Source organism: Henckelia pumila, chromosome 2, assembly GCF_033568475.1.
Source record: "Henckelia pumila isolate YLH828 chromosome 2, ASM3356847v2, whole genome shotgun sequence".
Classification (NCBI taxonomy): Eukaryota; Viridiplantae; Streptophyta; class Magnoliopsida; order Lamiales; family Gesneriaceae; genus Henckelia; species Henckelia pumila.
In genome coordinates this window covers 93,497,136-93,519,563 of record NC_133121.1, presented here as the reverse complement: position 1 = coordinate 93,519,563, position 22,428 = coordinate 93,497,136, and the positions used below count along the sequence as shown (strand labels likewise).

Genomic DNA, 22,428 nt, shown 5'->3' with positions numbered 1-22,428 from the left:
ATGATTGGTGAGTACAATTATTGGATGAGAGTGAAAGTAAGGACGTAATTTTCTCGCTGCAATTACCAAAGCCAGTGCCAGTTTCTCGATCTTTGTATATCTTAATTCTGCTCCGTGTAAAATTCGACTGATATAATAAACTGGTTTGTGCTCACGTCCTACTTCAGAAACCAATACTGCACTTACCGCCTCCGCAGATATTGCCAGATAAATTAACAGGGTGTCACCTTCGTTTGGTTTTACCAACAACGGCGGAGAGGTCAGATGTACTTTCAACTCGTCAAATGCTTGCTGACACTCTTCTGTCCATTGAAAACCTTTCCCACTCCTTAACATTTTGAAAAATGGTAAACCCTTGTCTGCAGATCTTGAGATAAATCGGTTGAGGGCGGCCAAACGTCCTGTCAACTCTTGGATGCCTTTTACACTCTTCGGAGGATTCATGTTTAAAATTGCTTTGATTTTTTCCGGGTTGGCCTCTATTCCTCGTTCTGACACCATATAACCGAGAAATTTGCCTCCTCGTACACCAAAAGTGCATTTATCCGGATTAAGTTTCATCCTGTATTTTCTGAGTATACTGAAACATTCCTCAAGATCTTCCAAATGATTAGATGCTTGAATACTCTTGATGAGCATGTCATCTATATAAACTTCCATGTTTCGCCCGATCAAGTGTTCGAACATGGTATTTACCAGACGCTGATAGGTAGCTCCAGCATTTTTCAAACCAAACGGCATTACATCATAACAATAAATTCCCCTATCGGTGATGAAACTTGCTTTTTCCTGGTCCTCTGGCGCTAGGCCGATCTGATTGTATCCTTGATATGCATCAAGAAAAGTGAGCAGCTCGCATCCTGCTGTCGAATCGACTAACAAGTCAATTCGAGGGAGTGGAAACGGATCTTTGGGGCATGCTTTGTTGAGATCAGTGAAATCTATACACAAACGCCACTTTCCTCCAGGTTTTGGTACTAAAACCACATTTGCAAGCCAATCTGGGTATGAAACTGGCCTGATGTACTTTGCCACTAAGAGTTTCTCCACTTCCGCGGCTATATGCCGATTTTTCTCTGGACCAAATGCTCTTTTCTTTTGCTTCACCGGTCTCATTTTCGGATCAACATGGAGGTGATGAAGCGCATATTCATGAGGTATTCCTGGCAGATGCTCATCACCCCAAGCAAACACGTCCAAATTGCGCCCAAGAAAATTTTTCAACTTCTCTTCCAGTTCAGGAGGTAATTCGGTCCCGATCTTTAGGGTTTTCTTGGGATCAGTTGGAATGATTGCCACATGTTTCAGAGTTTCGGTTGCTGTTATTCTCTCTTTGCTCTCAGCTTCTTCATCCACCAAATGAATTCCGTTTTCATGCAAAAGCTTTCCGGGTTTTGGTGGTTTTTCCTCGCTAGAGACTTGTCTTTTCCGATTTTCTGACGAACCCCGCAGAGTCACTACATGACACTCTCTAGCTAGACGATGATCACCAAGGGCTTCTCCTACTCCTCCTGGAGTCGGAAACTTCAGCTTCATATGATATGTCGATCCGATGGCTTGGAATATATTGAGACTTGGTCGTCCCAATATCACATTGTACGCAGATGAAGCTTTTACCACAAGGAATTTCACCATTTTAGTAGACCGCTTGGGGTAAGAACCCAAGGATAGAGGAAGCGTTACCTCTCCCAAAGCTTCAACTATTTCTCCGAAAAATCCGACTAGTGGAGTGTTGACTGGAGTTAACTGTGCATTACTAATACTCAACTTTACGAATGCATTATGAAAAATTATGTCGGCCGAACTTCCTGAATCCACTAGAATTTTCTTTACCCAAAAATTGGAGATTGTGGCTGAGATGATTAAAGCATCATTATGGGCACCCCGAGGGTTCTCCAGATCTTTGTCACTGAATGATAATCCATCTTGAATGGTTCCAACTTCACATATTGACAAGGATGTGGGGCTGGATAAATTGTTGGTTCCTTTTGCTGCTCGCAGAAGAGCTTTTCTTGCATTGTTCGAGTCGCCACAAGCAGGTCCCCCAGTGATTACGGCGATTACCCCTCCCGAGGGCAAATTTTCATCCGCTCGTTCATGCTGTTTCCCAGTTTCGTCATGGCGCTTTTGATAGTCATGTTTTGGTTGTTCGTCCCGACGCCTGTCGTCTCGTTTTTCACCGCGGGACTTGTCCACGAAATTCCCCAAATGTCCGCGCTTTATGAGTTTTTCAATTTCTGCTCGCAAACTGAAGCAATCTTCTGTAGTATGGCCTTTATCTTTATGAAAATGACAATACTTTTCCGAACGTAGGCGCTTTGGGTTATTCTGCATTGGGCGAGGGGGACGTAACAATCCTTGTTTTTCAGCCACTACCAGTATATCGGTCAGACGTGCATTGAGGGGTGTATTCTGGAGACGGGGGCTCTGTGCTGTTCGCTTCTCGTCTCGCTTTCTAATATCTGGTTTATCTTCTTCTCTCTTTCTTTTATTCAGGTAGTGTGGTTCAATAGATTCCTCAACCCGAATGTATTTCTCAGCTCTTTCCAGTAATTCCTCTAGGTTTTTGGGCGGCCTTCCCGCTATTGATTCCTTGAACTTCCGATGACGCAAGTTTTGCTGCATTATTCCGGCTAACAAATCATGGTTCACATGTAAGACTTCGTGCACCGCATGAGTAAATCGCCGAACATAGTCCCTCAGACATTCTCCTTCTTTTTGAATGACTGTGAACAAATATGCTGCTGTTTTTGGGTATTTTTTGTTAATTGAGAATTGCTGGATGAAGCAGTCAGTAAGTTGCTCCAAATTGGCAATAGATCCGGAGGGTAACTTGTTGAACCATGTGAGCGCTCTTCCTGATAATGTTGTTCGGAAAATTTTGCAGTATGCAGCATCTGTGATATCATACAAATCCGCTTTCGCGTAGAATTTGTCAATATGGTCTTGGGGGTCACTCGTTCCATCGAACTCAGGTAAGCTGGGGATTTTGACTCCCTTTGGTAATGCTTCAGATAATATGTCATCAGTGAAGGGGCTTCGGCGTGACGGCAAAATTGCGGAAATATTCTCTCCAGTTACATGTGTGCGAGATCCATCCTTCCGAGCTGGATTAGTGATCTTGTTTTCGCCAGAAATGTCATGAACTGTGTGAACACTTGCTTCACCGTCTTTCTGAGTAGTATTTTTCTTGGTCCCCCCTTGATCTTTATCATTCACTTTAGATTTATCTTTATTTGGGTCTCCGTTATTAGGGTCAAGAGATGACGAGCCTTCAGTCTGAGCCTTTTTCTTGCTGCTTTTGCGCTTGCGAGTTTCTAGGTACTGAGCAACTGCATCTTTTGCTGCGAGTGCGGCTGTGTTTTCCATTAGCGCGGTCAAGTCTTCACGGGTGAGAGTAATACTCTGCGGTGCGTTTCCATTGTTAATATTTCCTTGAGACATTTTTGAAGTAATATGTGTTCTCAATGACGTAATGAACAGTTTCCCACGGACGGCGCCAAGCTGATGTAGCCAAAAATCACTTGTATGTGACACGTTGCTTCCGCAAAGTCCGGAGTATCAGTAAGTCCTTGTATGTTCCCGATGGAGATCTTCAGTGGGTTGTTCCTACGTCACAAAACAAAGTCAGAGGAGCCGGGAGGGTTCCCGGCGAAGGCACTCCGACGCTCAAGTCAGTTATTACTCAAGGAATAATAATCGAGAGTAGAGCGATCTATTGCTTAAGAAAGTGTGTACCTTAATAATGAGGTGACTTGAGCTATTTATAGATGTTTGGAGAGCTTTTTGGGCTTAAGCCTCTTATGGGCTTTTTGTAGAAATTAGGGCCTGCTCGAATTAAATATATATTATATTTAATTAAGCTTGGGCCTTAAAAATATTCGGAGTGGACCTTCATGATTGGGCTCAGGCCCAGTTGATTTTTTAGGTGTAACCTTTCAAACATGATGACAAAATATTATCATAATAAATATAACGCAATACCATTTAACTAATTAAGTAATTATTCTTATATTCAAATCATTAATTAATATTTAATAAAACAAATATATGAAATATTAATTAATTAATTATTTGAAATACTAATATTAATTATATTAGAAGAAGATATATTTATTCAAATAAAAGTAATATCATAATTGTAAAAATTATCGAGAAATTAAACTATAATAAAAAAATGTCAAAATTCACATCAGTATAATTTTGGTAAACAAAAAGATAATGTCTAATTGATAGATTTTTTATAATTAGAAGAAGATATATTTATTCAAATAAGAGTAATATCATAATTGTAAAAATTATCAAAAAATTAAATTATAATAAAAAAATGACAAAATTCACATAAGTATAATTTTGGTAAACAAAAAGATAATGTCTAATTGATAGATTTTTTATAATAAGATATATATATATATATATATATATATATATATATATATATTTTCTTATTTGTGTAACTTTTTTAAAAAAATCTGTTGTTAGATTTATCATATAAAAAAATTATACCGATTATAAAATTTACATTTTACATTATCTTTCATAATTATTAAATATGTCGTTGAATATATAATCTAAAGAATAATATGAAATATAAATTTATCATTATCTCGTAAAATGATTTTGTTGAATTTAAAATATGATGTTATATATTTTTGGTTTTTTTGTGTAACATTTTTTAAAATCACCTGTTGAATATTTTTTTTTGTCATTGTGTATCATCGTAATAATTTAAATTTAATAAATGAATCATATTTTTCATCTTTTTGAAGCCAACATTTGAATTTATTGTTATTTCGAAACGATTTTTAATCTCTAAAAACCAAATTTTGAATTTGTTGTTATCTCATAATATTTTCTGTATTAATGAATAATTATATTTTTCACACATAGAGTGTTCTTTTTTTTATAATATTGTTTTTCTACTTTTAATAATATGTTTTAGGTGGAGAAAAATTGAGCTTTCTTTTTTAACTGACTTTTGTGCATATATATATATTAAAATAATAATTAAAAAAATAAAGGAGTTATGATTTGAAGTTTTTTTAAATGTGCACCGATAAATAATATGTTGTAATTATTTTTTTCTTAGGTAGACTCCACAAAAACCGAAGACGCAAGCATTTGATAAATGTATTTCAAATTAATCATTGAAATTATAAAGGATTGTAGATATAATAAAATAATTAAGTTATTTATTTTTTGAGTTATTTTTAATGTTTATTTATAATTTTTCTAATAGACTTTCACAATTTATAAGATTTTATTAGGATAGTTACACAGAAATTGGAGATATATTCATGATATATTTTGAAATTACCCAATGAATAAGAAAAAAAAGTAATGACATGCATTTTTTTATTTTTATTTATAATACTATTTAAAGTATTTTTTTTAGCGGAAAATCGTTTTCTCGAAAAACTTGTTTGTTTTTATATATAAAAATATATAAAATTATGATAATATTTTGTCATCATGTTACATAAAAAAAAACATTTTTACGTTCAATTTATTGTGGAAAAAAAACTACATTTTTAGTTATAAAGACAAAAATTTTAAATCATGTACTTTATAAAATGAAAACTACATTTTTAGTTATAAAGACAAAAATTTTAAATCATGTACTTTATAAAATGCATATCATGGTCTTGGAAATATGAATATGAAAAAGTAGTTAGTGTGATTAATTGGATTGAATGATGTTAGGCGTGAGATTTTTTTTTTTTTTTTTTTTTAGAGGATGGTGTGAGATTAATTAGGCTTATATGTTTATTGTGCAATATTTTCTCTCTCTGCAACATGCAATAACTTTCAATACTTTTCCCGAGCAATGTCTTTACCGGTTGAGTAGATGCTACCCGCAGGGTAGTGCCATGCGGGTAACGTGGCAGCTCATGATTGGTTAAAATTAGTGGGCTTCACGTGAGATCCATTAATTTTGATCAATCATGGGGTTACACATCACCCGCAGGGTAGTGTCCTGCGGGCGGCATGTACTGAACCCCCTACGTGACATTGCTGACAGCGTTCGCTGTATTTTTTTTTTGCAACGTCCATCATTAGTGGTGGAAGATTGCAGTATATTTGCAATCCTACACTATTTGCATTAAATTTATAATTTATAATTTTTTTTTAAAATTGATAATAAAAAAACCCGACGATAATTGATTTTTTTAAAAGTGGATAACATACCATTATTACCATCGTGTTTAGAAAAAAAAAAAACAAAATAAAATGTCTATGAAGTTGCAAAAAAATTCGGTACATTTAATTGTTCATCATCATTTAATAACTAATAATAATTTTTTAAATATGAAATTAAAATAGTTAAATCAAATAATTGAGTTATAATTTAAAATATGGATTAGAAATTGTCATATTTATTAGAACTTTCAAGGTGGGTTGAGACTGTTGGGTTGGTCCGTCCCGCTCTTTTATATAGGCGGGTTGAGTTGATAAATTTTCAACTCGTCTAAATAATGAGTCGGCCCATCCCGTCTCGCCAAGTGGTAGGTTGCGGGCCAACTCGCTCCAACTCGTCAAATATAACTAAAAATTGGTGGGTCGATCCACCCTACACCGTCAAATAAATGGATTGAGTTGATAATTTATTAACTTGCATAAATGGTGGATTGGTTTGTCGGCCCATTTTGACAACTCTAATATTTATATAGGATATTAATTAAAATATGAATAACATTATTTATAATAATAAATAATACTTTTGATATAAAATATAATACATTTTAATGAATAACCCATATAAGACATACATTTAAAAATAACTATTGAGATCGTAAAACTGCAGTTTTGTACAAATTTAAAATATAAAAACCAATACACGCGAAGTCAAGCGATCCCCCTTTCTCCCAAAATTTTCCCAAACCCTGACCGTCAGTTCTAGCCGTCTATTGGCCGCCGTGAATTGCAGGAATTCGGAATTGAATCAGTGGTGAGTTTAATTCATCCATTTTCTGCTCTTTTTGGTGGTTAATTTTGAGACATGTTGTGTCATCGTGCAGGTATTGAAATATTCAACTCCAGGAATCGTCGAGCCAGCGAGAACCGAAGCTAAGGTTATTGTTTTCGAAATTTCAGCTTGCATTATTTGGTGATTTTTGAATTTTATTGTCGAATAATACAAGTTTGGTAGTTGTACCTTAGAAATTTTAAATACAGTTTTTTAAAATTGTTGTGCGAATTTTGGAAGTAATTTCCAATGTTTAGAAAATTTTGTCCAAATAAAAACTGTTTTCGTAGGTGCAAACAAATTTCTAATTCAGATTTGATACAGAGAAGTGGAAATGTCATAAGCTGAGTTATTTCGATTTCATTAGTGTATCCCCTTTCACTAAATATGTGGTTCAGATGTAAAGTATTTCAAGAATTTGTATGGATCGACTTTCATGACATCTTTCTATTGATATTCAATTGGTATTTGAAGCTGATGTATTTAAAATTTTATGAGTTTATTTTTATTTGAGTGGTCAGTTTTTAATTAATCAATGACTGATGTGAATTGGGCTAGACCATGTTATTTGAAATTTATGCAAATTTTAATTTTTTAAAATTTCCATTTGTTGACTTTTCTGTTCCATTATCATTTCATGCCTTTTTTTTCATCATTGCCTTAGATGGATACAAATTAACACAAATTCTTAAAATAAAATAAATCACTCTATTTAACTCCCAAAGATATATAATATATGTAACTCATAGTATGACAGCTGCAATTTTCAGTATATTTTATGTTGTGGCGATGAAATTTAAATATCGTGAACTGTGCTGATAATATGTTAAAACTCATTGAAATAAATAAAGCTCGAGAGTGAAGGACTGTCTTGTCTTTTGTTATTAATTTCACATGTCATTTGGTGGCATTTGTGAGTGTGATATAATGTTGTGATAATTCGATCAATTCATATGCTTTTGTTCTTCAGTATGAGTTGAGCAAAGCAGACTTGTATAATCACTTTAGGTATTTCATTTTTTTCAAAAGCAGCTGAACAAATGTTTAAGAACACATTCCAGTCTGGTTTCTTGTCAATTCTCTACAGCCTGGGGTACGATGTTTTTCTAAATTTTTTTAGCGTGTGTTGCTTTATGAATGTTATGTTTTAATTTCTGGTTAATTCCATCCACCATTCAGGAGCAAGCCTTTACAGATTTGGGATAAAGAAGGTATAGTTTTTTTTTTCCAGTTGTAGTTGTGCACTTTATGGCTTGTATGTTTCACACTTACAGGGGTACTTTTATGTTTCCAGCAATTTATTCTTCTTCTATGGAATTCATATACGTATCCATGTCTTTCCCTATATTCTTTGTCTTCAGTTCCCAAATTTTAATTCACATGACAGATAAAATTCTTTGCTTTTAGAGGTCATTATTTTCATTGATATTATTCAAATTCCTATGTTTGCATGACAAATTCCTTTTTGTTAAAGACGTATGCTACTGAACCAGCCACATCATGCTTTGAAACATTTCACTACGGTGGAGTAATCATTTTGGGTTATGTATTTATGTTTGACTATATTTTAATGGGGAAAAAGTATCTTTCAGTTGCTAATGGCCAAATCAAGCGATTGCAAGATGATGATATACAATCGAATGTGCTCGAAATAGTTGGATCAAATGTCCAATCCGCATATATTACTTGTCCTGCTGATCCAACTGCAACACTTGGTATCAAGCTACCGTTCTTAGTCATGGTTGTGAAAAACATGAAGAAGTACTTCACGTTTGAGATTCAGGTTCTGGATGATAAAAATGTTCGCCGAAGATTTCGGGCATCAAATTTCCAAGTCTGTGAGTCTTGTTTTTATATATTTTACTATTAATCGCTCAGCATATTACCTGTTCTTTTTATCTCTGCTCAACTCATTTATTGTTGATTTTGATTTGTGTGGTTGATGTAATTATGTTATGTATGTAGCTCAAACAGAATGTGATGTTCGTTTTGTTTGAGAATAACAAAGAGAGTTTTTTCCCCCTTGTTTATGTTTAATAGCATATTGCAGCTGTGTTAAGACCTATATTTTGAGCAGCATATAAAGTATGGGTATCTTGAATTTGTGTCCATCAAATCATAGATTCTCTAATTCACATCTTGTAAAACTCTCGTAATAAAGGTGTACCCTTATTGTTTTGGGGTTCAGTGAATTCCCTCAACTTTCAAAATGTTAGTAATCCGTGGCAAATAGTTAATGTGTGAATTTTCACTCCTGTATGCTTGATGTTCTATCTTGTGCATGTATTGTTTCTGATTAATGCGCTGTTTCTATTAAAACGTGTTTATGGTCGTGTTATACTGAATGACGATTGTGATTTGTATGTTTCCCATGCTAAATGACAACTTGAAAGAAAACAACAAACAGTGACCTCAGAGTTCTATATGTACTTGCCCTGTACACGCATGTCAATGGTGAGAAAGGGTTGCTTTAGGATGGTGTGGGAAGATGTCAGACATTTTTGCTAGATTATTGATACCATGCCTCTGCCTATGTTGATAAAGTTGGTTTGCAGCTTTATAGTCTTTGTTGAAGTGCAATTTGTATCGGATACAGGATAGAATTGTTTTCGAAGAGCATAAACATGAAATGTATGCAGTTGTATAATCTAACATTATGAAAATGCAACATGCTTCAACTCAGTATTTCCATATAATTTGCCTTTCGTCCATATGTTTCAATGTTTGTGTCGAAACTCATAATTGCCTCAACAAAAGAAAAACAATTACAAACACATTCAGTTGCCCCAAAAATATGTGATCCAATAAAGCTAAATGTCAAGCATCTTAAACTCAGATGATTTTGGAGCGCATTACAATTTTATATGTTATTTGACTGACTCATTTAATGAGGAAAGATAGATAAATGAAATCTGTTTCCATGTTTGTTCTCTATCAAATTTTGAAAAGAATGGAGAGTACTTATAGATATTATTGTTTATATGAAACTTTGACATTGGGATATTTGTTATAGGTAGTAATATTATTCATTAACTGTTTAGAAAATTAACTTGATTGATCCCATAGAGATTTCGAGGAGGCTGGGAATGAATTATATATTGGTGATTTTAAAATTGTACTTGGAATTTCCACATACTTGATGTTTCACTCTCGGCTACTGCCTACTGCGCAGAAATATCTTTCTTTTCTTAGATTGTGAAGTATTCACGTCCACTGCAGGCTGTCACTAGAGTTAAACCTTTTATTTGCACCATGCCATTGAGATTGGATGAGGGATGGAATCAGATCCAGCTCAACCTTTCAGATCTGACTCGGCGAGCTTATGGAACCAACTATGTGGAGACACTGAGAGTTCAGGTTCATGCTAATTGCCGCCTGAGAAGAATATATTTCTCTGATCGCCTATATTCAGAGGAGGAGCTCCCACCAGAGTTTAAACTGTACCTTCCGATGCAAGTAAGTTTTTTCATATGATCTGCAATTATCGTATGATTAGAGATATTCGCTATTTTGACTTCTGAATTTCATTCTTTTGTTGCGCTCCATTTTGCAGAAAGCCTGAAAGATCTTGTTTAGTGGTTTTGTTTGGTGGGATATTTCGTGGTGAAGTGAAGTACAAGATTTTGGCCAGTTGAGGTGGTTTCTTGCTCCTTGCAAGAAATTCCAGGAGTCTTTTCCAGTGGTTCTTGTACAATGTTTTAGTGTTATAATATCTTCTTAGATATATTGCAGTTGTGCAACAGTCGAATGTGATATGAGCTTGATTGATGTGATATGAGATTTGTGGTAAATTCTATTGTCAATATTGAGATGATGTGGTTGGAGAAGAATTAGTAGTTAATTAATAAAATTATATTTGGTGCCTATGATTTGGCTGAGGACAATTTGTGATTAAGCTGCCACGGGTTGAAAAGATTTTTGGTTGTGTTTCGGTGCTAAGTTTACAGAAATTTTTGTTTTTCAGTCCCAACTAGTACAACCAAACGTAAAATATTTCTATATTAGACTGTACGTTACAATATACCCGAAATGAATTTATGCGAGCAAGACAATTATTTATGTGACAAAGTTGAAGTTCTTGGTTTTATTTTTTATGACAAGGGAATCTTGTTTGTCATCTTTTTGATATGTACTGGATAAATTTTCGAGTTAACACGATAGTTTGTAATTATGCTAATCGAGTGAATTGCATTGGGCAAATTTTGTGTGATCGGTTCACTCAAGAAAATATTGGTGGAAGAAATCAAACTCTTGATCATTTATTTAACAATCACTTAGGGAATATTTGCAATCACTAAAAAAAAGTGATTGTTAGCTTTTGACTTAAAAAAATTATTTTTGTGTGTTTCTTAAACCTAGATTATGTGTTAGCTTATGTTTAACTTAATTGAAATCCAAAAGCTAGTCATGTGGTGATTATGATTCTCCAAAAGTGATTCTAATAAGAAGGTCATTGTTAAAATCACTCTAATCACTTATTTATCAAACACTATCCAACTTTGATTTTTGGATTTTCACATTTGTTTTCAAACACTACCAATTTTTGATTTTTTTTTAATTTTTTTATAATCTATAAATTAATCACTTCTACAAAAGCACAATCTATTGCAAACACTCCCTTAATCCATCTACTAGGATGCCTAGCATCAATTGACGGGGCGATAGGAAATATATTTTCCTGTTCAATAAATTTCACAAATACAGCACAGGGGGTTGTTCCCGGAACCATTGGCAGTTTCGATTCTATCCATACCAAAATCGAACAAAGGTCATGCACCAACCAAATCAAATCATGAAAGCTGCAGAGTGGTCCCAGTTTAATCTGGGACTTGAACGGAAAAAATCCCAACATTTTAACCTCTATCTTACGAACATCAGCATTATTAAATACAATCAAACAAATTGCAAACACAAAAACGCCGATAAGTCAGTTTCACATGAACTTTTATGTGATGGATCTTTTATTGAGGTCATCCAATGAAAAAATATTATTTTTTATACCAAATGTATTATTTTGCAAGAATAACTCATCTCACGGATATCCTTGAGACATTTTCTTGTCATCTCTTGTGAGACCTACCCAATTGCAAAAGATCATAACTTTTAATAGCCAATTCAGAGTACTCATATCAAGATTCCAAATCCAGAACAAAATCATTCAAGCACTTGATAAACTCCAAAAAAATCACCAGAACTCCTCAAAACCCTCCCTTCTAAATAGTTATGAAGATTAATGGCAAAATACTTTACCACGTGAAAATCTACTTCAGCTGATCAGAGGCCGTCTTCTTGTATATTCAACAATACATGGAAATGAATACATGTGATAACAAAAATGTGGAACCCTTTACAAAATGTTCGCATAAAAGTAATACTTCATCAATAAAATTGATTTCAGAGTCTCAGAGAGTACCTTTATTCTCACAAAATAACAACACGATCATTTGAAGTTTGAAACAGTTGCCCATTTGAAATGAGAAAAATGCCTCAAACACAGAAAGCTCCGCTGCAACAACTTTAAGGCTTGAATATCAAGAATTGATCGGATCGGGCTGCATAGCTTTGTGGACTAATTCAGTTTGCTCTTTCACGTGAACTTGGTAAAAGCCAGTAGCTGTTGCGGCAGATGGCGCACGGCCAACATACTTAATGTCATCAACAGTACCCTTACTCGATGCTTTCATTACAGTGCCCAGACGAGGGGCAACATAGCTGAATGCACCCATGTTCATGGGCTCTTCCTGACACCATACGATCTCCGCATCTAAAACATTAGCAAGGCAAAATTAAAGCACAAGTTAGTAGAATAGATCACAAACCGACACTTCTCAGACACCTCAATGTCGTTTTTATGTAAATGATATAATCTACACTTTATCGAGTAAAGACCATCCTTAATGCTTCAGTGTTTGAATAACATACTGATATGCTAGACAATTTTTTAGAAACATACTTGGATATCTCTTAAATTCGCGCTGGATGAGATCATAAGGGAATGGACAAAGTTGCTCCACCCTACAAATTGCAATATCCTTTCCACCAACTTTTTTCCTCTCTTCATCGAGCTCATAGTAGACCTGCAAACAAACAACAAAATTATATTCCATAAATTAATAATTAATAAAATTAGAAAAAAAAATATAAATTTCCTAGCAATACGGCGATTCGATAACTTAAAAATTAATTGAGGCGTGTTATATCTTTTATTCAGAACACCATTATCTGGACATCTTAATTAATCATCCTATGGCAAGATAAATCTGAATTATCATAAAACATGGTACATGCACACCATACACCAACCCCGGAAAAATTTAAAACAAAAAAAATCGAAAAGTGCAGGACAGCAAGAGTTAGCTAGGCATGTAGGAAAGACGAAAAAATTTCTCACCTTTCCTGAGCAGAGAACTAGACGTCTAATACCCTCTTCAAGATCCGAGTGATCGTTCTGGTCTTTTATAAGCCGTTTAAATCTGGTTCCTTGCTTGTCAAAACCAGGGTGACCTTGAACATCATCAAACTCAGACAAATTGGATTTGCACTCCTTATGGCGAAGCAAGTTCTTTGGTGACATGACAATCAGAGGTTTACGGAATTCCCTGTGTAACTAAAACATATAAAAGAGAAAGGTTAGAACATAAGGAGTGGAGCAGACTCGTATGAATAATACAGCTTTATCTATCCAAACTCACTTACTTGGCGCCGCAAAACATGGAAATAATTAGCAGGAGTAGTCACATTCACGACTTGAACATTGCATTCTTGAATCTGTTTCCGAAGGGTTGAATCCATCTCAGGAATGACAAAAGGATTATCGTCACTCATCTGCAATACCAAAAAAAAATAGAGTCAATTTACTGTTCCTCGATGAAATTGAAAAAAAAAACAAAAAAACAAGAAATGAGACTTCTTCGTCGATGGTAGATGGCAAATAAGCAATCTTAGAATTCATCAGTTAGTATGCATAGGAAACAACAAATTTGTAACATCGCAGAAACAACACTTTCCGTCATGCAACACGATATTGCTGAATTCGCCTCAATTCTGATAAACATGAGAAGCCCAAAGATAAACAATTGAAGAAATTTTTTATAAAAAAAAATGTTATTTCTACATCAAAAATTCCTCAAAAAATCAAAATACTTGGTTTGAAACAGTTTTGACAGTGCCAAAAAATGCATTAGAAGATAGGAAATGTCATAAATTTAGCAACCACAATATGAAACAAAGTCACTTATTTAATTTGATATTTATGATCAAACTTGCAGTTTCATTACCCCGAAGCCCTTTAACATAAGATCAAATTAACATATCATCTAGTCAGTACCCTCTCTCCTTCCATAATTTTTTTTAAAAAAAAAAGTTAAAAAAAATAAGAAGGGGGTATAGCTGCCAGAATATTTATTTACACTAACAGAAGACGCACACGGTTTGGTGTATAAAACAATGACCATGACACACAGCACCAAATTGACAAATAAAAATAATTTCTTCAAGGTAAAACAATAGTACATTAAAAAAAATTAAACTGAAAGAAACTAGTTTTACATTCAAAGTAATACATGAAAATTGTGAAAGGGCAAAAAAAAAAATCTAAAGTGCTGGATGCATGAATTAAAAAAAAACGGTAAAAATTATTATCTCACGTGATACTGCAAAGTGCAATGGAAGCGAATAATTCGATAAATCATCACCCTCTCAAGTTTTAATCTCTGTCTTTGAAATATGATCATAGAGAAGAAAACGGAACATAGCAACTGAGAAAAGCTTGGATGAGATGGGAAGAAATTTGGGAAATAGCCAAAATTTGACCTGCGTCACAGGTTTAAAATTTAAAATAATCGGAGTAAAATGATCGACATGATTATTGGGCCGGTTACGATTTAGGTAATTGTTAGTTTCCAGTTTTTAAGAAGGCGTGCGAGTAGTTAGAAACTTAGAATATTTAGAATATCACCCAAGTCCCCACAAAATAATATTCTATAATGTAGTAAAAGTTGGGGCATGCTCAAATTTCTTAAAATGGAATAGATTCATGAAGCAAATTTTTCAGCTAAAAACTCAAGGACCTTCAAAATCATCAGCATACAGTGGATCACTGATATTGGACATCAATCCATCCAGAGCAGGAAACTACAGCCAGGCAAAGCATACGAACCTATTTCAGTAACCTCAGTCAATCTTTTGAATAGCTCCCCTTTGCCCCGTGTACCAGGGAAAATAGAGGGTTCCAAGAAACATTTTCTCTCCTATTCTATCTCATGGTCAAGGCACAAAGAGAATCCACACAGCCACCAAAAAGGGAAGAATAGAAACACTTGACGATACAACCAAGATATTCCCCACATGATGGAACTACATACACTGATACACAAGAAGGGCTCCCAACAGGAAACATTTTTTTTTGTTACAAACAGGTTTATAAAAATCCAGTGTAATTTTTTTTTAAAAATGGGATAAGCTGCAGGATGATGGAGAGAATAACAATACCTGAAGGAAACGCTCCAAACGCGCACTTGAATGTTCAGGGCCTTGACCATCATATCCATGGGGTAGCAGGACTACCAATCCAGTTTGACGCAACCACTTGGACTCCCCACTGCTCACAAACTGGTCAAATATCACCTGAGCTCCATTGGCGAAATCACCAAACTGTGCTTCCCACAGCACAAGAGAGTTGGGATTTTCCATCGAATAACCAATTTCAAATCCTAAAACTGCAAACTCTGAAAGAGAGCTGGAGAAAGCCCAACAGTAATTGATAAATAATATTTTCATCTTAGACACAATATTTCAGGTGAATTTTAAAAAGCACTTTAGAATCAAATATATATAATGTAAACCATGAGAACTAATTGATTAAGGTGATGACTACAAGGTGACACATTGAAAACCATCTAAACTTAGAAAATAAATCATATCAACAATGCAAAGCAACCACTAGGTCAACACATAGCAAGACTATGGTAAAGGTAAAGCTCATCCGAATGAGCAGAACATATCATCATCATTCGAGTATGCTACATTTCATAGTAGCAGTCCAAATTGAAGCATAGAATTATGATTTAACTTCAGTGCAGTGCAGTGATAGAAAATTTATAGTCTGTTGGATACAACATTATTCCAACATGGTTAGATTTAATCAGAATTCCTCTATTATGATAAAGTTTTGATATGGTTTGTTTTTTCAGAAAATTGGGTGTCTTAGTCTTTGAACTTACTGAGAAAACAAGGGGTTAATTTATTTTTCCCATTTGTGGCATAGGTGAGACACAAAAAGCAATGTTACTTCCTCAAGCATTCAGGGCCTCACTATGAAACAGTATTATTCCTCAAGCAATGTTATTTTACCCATTTTATCAAATTCAAAGTTCTCCAAGAACCAAAAAGTCTGTTGTGCTTTAGCACAGGGCCTCATTATGACCATTTAATATTTTACTTCCTCAAGCAGTAGTGTGCGGTAAAGCACATGTTTCTTTGGTGCTCCAGAACTTCTTGAAATTGTATCGACAAATAAAAACATGTTTTCTCGAAGCTCCATTTGATCAAATGTTATTTGAAATACAATAAATTTCATAAAACAAAATTCTTTCACGTAACTGTGGGAGTAAATATGGCATGCTAAAATTTGCTCTTTTTACCAATGTTTGGGGACACTAACTTTATCTGTCGCTACAGCACATCATTAATGGATAAGGAAACAGAAGAGGCCAATATCAACCTTAGAAGAGGATGATCAGGGGTTTACAGGTTCCATTATAATCACAATAAAAGTTAGCAGAATTATGCTGATGAGGGAGACTAGAACAGAGTGTGAGAATGTTCTACTCATTGTATTCACTTATTACTTCTTATTTCTGATTTTAGTCTGTTCTGCCTCACAAAAAAGAGCTATATTTTTGTCCATTCTTTGATGCTTTAGATTTGAAATCAAAGCTGCAGAAAATGATGGCATGGAAACTAAACCTGATGTTTAAACTAAGTTGTCTGCTTAATAATCGTCAATTACTTTTGCTTAAGACTTGCGGCATGAGAAGGCTTGATAAGATTTATGACGGATACTTGTTTCATTTTGACAAGGCAGCTATCTCATCTAGAATCTTTCCTAGCTATCTTGATGTCACATTGATTAGTCAAACCATCAGCCTGGTTCCATAAAATCATCTGACTTGAATCCATGAGACATAAAAATTTTTAAGGATTTTTTTGGTTTGACTCAAGTCAAGAGCCCAACCATTTCTAGACGAATAAATCAAACCACCGCCAGCAAAGTTCTTTCTCAAAAAATTTACCCACTCGTTGTTTCCCGTTTCAAATCAACAATTCAAATCACAATAATCAAACAATCATTATTTTTTCTCCAAATCATTACGCTCTTACTTTTTTCCAAATAAATTACAATAAATCTCTTTTTACACATAATAGAAACACATATATCCAAACACTATTTCAATATGCTATGCAAATCTTCCGAATTGAATTGAAAGCTCAGCAAACACTACTTTAATCTCTGTTTGAAACCAGTTAGTTTCAAATACAAGTTTAACCAGCTGAAGGCATATGAATTCAAATTCAAATAAATAAATCCAAGAAAAATTAATAGCGGAAGGATTTTCTGACACAGGCAACCACAACACACAAAAGGTATAAACAAGAGAATTTTCAAAGCATTGTTGATGGTGGTAAAGGGAAATCGACTATACCATTTAGAATGTTTCGAGTTAAATATTAATCACTTACAATAAATAAATAAATACCCGCCAGAAAATAATCCACACATAACTTGATATATAGAGCAGACATAGTACCAGAGCATACCTGTTGCTTACAGTAAACATCTCTTCATTTTGGTTTATCATGACATGGTCTAAAGGGCAGTATTGTTCCCCGGTTTCCTGATCATGTAGAACGGAGTGTCTGTGGCTGAAAGTACCTCGCTCAACATCCTGTCCACTCAATCTAACATGATTTCCTTCTACAAGCAATGTCGCGAAGGCGAGTGCTTCTCCCACCGCCCAGTCAATACCCTCCCCTGTCTCAATCATTTTGGCACGGTCTTCAAAAATTCTCTTCACAGCTCTATGTGGTTTAAAATTTTCAGGCAGAGTAGAGATTGCCTTGCCAACATTTTTCAAAATCTCAGGTTTGACTCTGAAAAATAGGAATATTTTAATCACACAACGAACCTTGAGCAATAAAAGAACTGCATAATATGAATAACGAATGTAGCATTACCCTGTGTTACGAATACGTGAAAGCTGTTCAGGAGACTTGAAACCGGTCCAGTATGCTGAAAGCCAGTCCCTTCTTTGAGGGACATAGTCTTTGCTGGCAAGAAATTCTTCATTGAGAATTGTTAAGACTTTGCTGCTTATCTTATCAATGTCTTCTTTTGTCACATGGTCAGATTCTAGCAGTTTTTTTTGGTAAATATCAAGTGCCGAAGGATGATTCCGAATAACCTAGAAAAGGAATTGAAGTAAGAAATTAAAAAGATTCAATAATCATGTTAGAAATTAAACTTGGACCTAACTCACCTCAAAAGCTAGCTCAAGAGGTGAGGGTTGCCCTTGTCTATATTAAGGGCTCCCAGGAATTATATCCTTCCGATGTGGGACAATTTTTCAATACACCCCCCACACGCCCAGGAATGAACATCTGGAGCGTGGAGATATTAACGGGTGGCCTAACTATAGGCAGCCCAATTATAAGCGGCCCAACACACACGAAGGGTCTGGGCTCTGATACCATGTTAGAAATTGAGAATTGGACCTAACTACTCACCTCAAAAGCTAGCTCAAGAGGTGAGGGTTGCCCTTGTCTATATTAAGGGCTCCCAGGAATTATATCCTTCCGATGTGGGACAATTTTTCAATAAATCAATACACGACCGAATATCAGGCATTGATAAGAATGAGCTTTTAAAAAGAATCCAAGAAATAAAAAGGTAAAGGTAAAGATACTGGTAAATCAATAAAAGTTTAAACCATAAAAGGTCATATACAGGACTGACCTTGTACATTTTAGGTTGAGTGAAGGATGGCTCATCAATTTCATTGTGCCCAAATCGACGATAGCACACAATGTCAACCACAACATCAGTGTGGAACATCTGCCGCCACTCCGCAGCAAGTTCGCAGGCATGAACAACTGCCTCTACGTCATCACCATTGACGTGGAAAATCGGTGCACTCAAAGCTTTGGCAACATCTGTACAATACTGTGAAGATCTTCCTGCTTTAGGGTCAGTCGTGAATGCTACTTGATTGTTCACTACAATGTGAATAGTCCCGCCAGTGGTGTAATTTGGAAGAGCACTAAGATGCAATGTTTCATAGACAACACCTTGTCCAGCAAAACTACCATCACCATGGATTAAGACACCCATGTTTTTTGTTCTGTCAATGTCATTAGAGTAATATTGTTTGGCTCTAGTTTTCCCTACCACAACAGGGTCCACTGCCTCTAAGTGACTCGGATTAGCAACCAAAGACAAGTGGATTCTCTTGCCACCCCGAGTTGGCCTATCATAGGAAGTTCCCAAATGATATTTAACATCCCCTGTTCCAGTGTAAAGACCAACCTCATCCACAGGTTTTGTACCACCACTAAACTCACTGAATATTTGTCGCAGTGGTTTCCTGACGACATTACCCAGAACGTTCAGTCTTCCTCTGTGTGACATTCCAATAACTATGCTCTCTACCCCTAGATCAGCTGCCCTATCAAACATCTCCTTCATACCGGGAATCAATGTCTCACAACCTTCAAGCCCGAACCTCTTGGCCGCTGTCCATTTAGCTGCTAAGAAATTCTCAAATTGAGTACTCCAAATAAGCCGGTCAAGGATCACCTCTCGCCTCTGGCGACTATACTCCATTGGTATTGGAGTCTCAATTTTGTCTCTCAACCAGTTGCACTTTTCACGATCAGTAATATGCATGTATTCATAGCCAATTTTTCCACAATAAGCCTGTTCTAATCTAGTCAATATAGCCCTTAAAGTTTGCACTGGACGATTCTCAGACAAGAACCCATGCATTCTCCAAACACCAATGAAGAATTCTCTATCAAGATCAGCTTCTGAGAAACCATAAAGGGCTGGGTCTAGATCATCAGGAATGGACCTCTCTTCCAAGCCCAGCGGATCCAACGTAGCTTTCATGTGACCATAAACTTGGTAAGCTCTCACGAGCAACAAAAGCCGCATACTCTCTTGTATCGTTTGGCCAGAAATTCCAGGTGATGTACTCGCCTGACCGACAAAGTTCCTGAAGAAGTTGTCCCATGATTCATCAACGCTATTGGGATCTTGCTCCCATGCCCTCTGGAGCTCTTCAAGATAAACACTGCTGGTACCGTCCAGAAAGCTATCAGTCAATCTGGAGAGTGGAACAGGACGAGGGACAGGAGCTGATTGGGCCTTTGACTTAAAAACTGTAGAATGAAAGTAATGGTTCTGCACAGGAGAGACCCGTGTTCTTGATAAGTATGAACCACTTTGTTGTGATATAGTTCGCCTCACAGCAAACTTTGCCACCTGAGACCCAGCTCTAAACCAAGCCATTGCAATTCACCAAATCTTAGAAAGAAGGATATATATCCGACCTTCCACACTTCTCTTGCTAAGGATAAACACTGTGAACTGTCTTCCCACCTACAAATACCCTACTGAATGAAAAAGGACACAAATTATCAATAACTACGAGTATTTTAGCACAGTTCTTCCGTACAAGCACCAGCTACAAAAAAATCAAAATAAAAATCAATAAATTCAAATCTATTAAACCCATTGGATATATTACAATCTTTGAGATTTGGTGCATTTGATACACCATGACATAAGACTAGCTATGAAACATAATATATAAGACCTATGCATTGCTTATGAGTAACATAATACATGAATATGCTATCTATCAAGGTCTGGAAAAGCTGGCAATATGCTATCTATCAAAGTAATTGTAACATAAGCAAACTAAATTCTAAGTGCACATTGTTCTAAATGGCAGTCGAGGAGGCCACAGGCCATCAACTGCACCGCCTTTGCGCTAGGCGGTTATGTAGGCGGCCGGAGGTGAGATGGGGCGGGCGGGTTTAGGCGGTCAAAAAGTCAACAAAACCTTATCATGTATGTGAATTGAAACAAATTCAGAATTATGTAAGATACATATTTTTTTGTATGAAACCAAGCGCCAGGCAAATAGAGCCAAAGACAATAAACATGGAAAATAATGTCCAGCGTCAGAAAACAAAAGGATTTGAATATTCAGATCAAATCGCAATAGCAACTCTTGAGGAAGCGTGAGCCCGTTTATTATACGATAAAGAAAATGGTAAACATAGTGAAACCAAAAAAACCAAGATAACAATTTTGCAAATACAATAGATCAATTTAACACAAGTTTTGAGGGACAAACAAATACTTAAGGAAAACCGTCAGAAAAAGGCATTCAAACATGAGAACCTATGATTTGTGAAGGGATCGGACTACTCACAATCAAATTAAACCAGCAAAAGCAAATTCCAACCACGTATCTCAAGATAAACAAAATATGGAAAAAAAATCATAGCATAGAGTTGAGGGGCCATTGGGAACTCACTGAAGGTGGCGCCTCCGACCGAGAAGCAATAGACGGCGGGATTTCAAATGCTTGATAAAATTATTATGAATTTTTGCTCGTTAAACCCTAGCGAGGGATCGAAAAACTATAATTTGGGAGAAGATTTTCATTTGGAAGAATCAACGATGCGAGCTGGGTTCCTTGAATAACACCCCGCGTATGGAAATGTGGAACGTATCTTGTGGAGGATTAAAGTTGAACCCGACCCGGGTCTATCTTTGGGCTAGAGGCACTGGACCAACTACGGGCTGGGCTTTCTCACAGTTGAGGAGATTGGACAAAATATATCAGCATCGGCCCAGTTGAAATTCAATAAATAAATAATTACATTATGATTTTGATTTTAGATAATTATATTATATTCAAATATTGAATATTATAAAATCGAGCGTTTTATAAACTTGGAGTTGTCTATACCAACAATTTTGATGGCGTTACATTCAATTATTCGATAAAATAAAAGGTTATTTGGAAACTTGTATCCTCTGACTTAAATCAATATAAAGATAATATCAAATGAATATCCTTTTACTGGATGTTATAATTTAACATTTCATGTGTTTAATATTGTATTATATTATTATCTATAAATAAATTTCTGTTACTGCATAAATTTTATTTTAGTATATATTACATATAACGTTAAGAAACAATTTTATATTCCGATATTTTATTTTTTTCGAACATTACAACAGTCGCTCATCATTTGAATAGATATACTTTCTTATGTATAACTTCCATATTCTATTCATATAGTAATGGATCATAACACGTGTGATAAGTGTATCATGTAAAAATATAAAGAAGAAGTATTTTTCTAACAAAAAAAATATAAAA

At 35.3% G+C, this 22,428-nt stretch overlaps 2 protein-coding genes across 8 annotated transcripts; one reads left to right on the top strand and one right to left on the bottom strand.

Annotated features, from left to right (window-relative positions):
- Positions 1–6,816: 6,816 nt before the first annotated feature.
- LOC140880609 (uncharacterized) lies at positions 6,817–10,831 on the top strand. 4 transcript variants are annotated; one of them, XM_073285193.1, is made up of 7 exons: positions 6,817–6,949; positions 7,020–7,073; positions 8,000–8,060; positions 8,147–8,178; positions 8,560–8,801; positions 10,187–10,423; positions 10,521–10,831. In XM_073285193.1, exons 3-7 carry the CDS (start codon positions 8,008–8,010, stop codon positions 10,527–10,529), a joined length of 573 nt encoding a protein of 190 aa, XP_073141294.1. In that variant the 5' UTR covers positions 6,817–6,949; positions 7,020–7,073; positions 8,000–8,007; the 3' UTR covers positions 10,530–10,831. The 4 variants fall into 4 exon arrangements, with proteins under 4 accessions (XP_073141294.1, XP_073141295.1, XP_073141296.1 ...); XM_073285194.1 differs by having other exon boundaries at positions 7,997–8,060; XM_073285195.1 differs by having other exon boundaries at positions 6,828–6,949; positions 7,042–7,073.
- A 1,381-nt stretch (positions 10,832–12,212) lies between these two features.
- On the bottom strand, positions 12,213–21,756 carry LOC140879879 (uncharacterized). 4 transcript variants are annotated; one of them, XM_073283831.1, is made up of 9 exons: positions 21,571–21,756; positions 18,981–20,709; positions 18,203–18,429; positions 17,786–18,118; positions 15,458–15,704; positions 13,664–13,792; positions 13,359–13,574; positions 12,921–13,044; positions 12,213–12,731 (listed from the first exon to the last, which is right to left on the bottom strand). In XM_073283831.1, exons 2-9 carry the CDS (start codon positions 20,532–20,534, stop codon positions 12,499–12,501), a joined length of 3,063 nt encoding a protein of 1,020 aa, XP_073139932.1. In that variant the 5' UTR covers positions 20,535–20,709; positions 21,571–21,756; the 3' UTR covers positions 12,213–12,498. The 4 variants fall into 4 exon arrangements, with proteins under 4 accessions (XP_073139932.1, XP_073139929.1, XP_073139931.1 ...); XM_073283828.1 differs by having other exon boundaries at positions 18,981–20,638; XM_073283830.1 differs by having other exon boundaries at positions 18,981–20,635.
- Between the last annotated feature and the right edge of the window lie 672 nt (positions 21,757–22,428).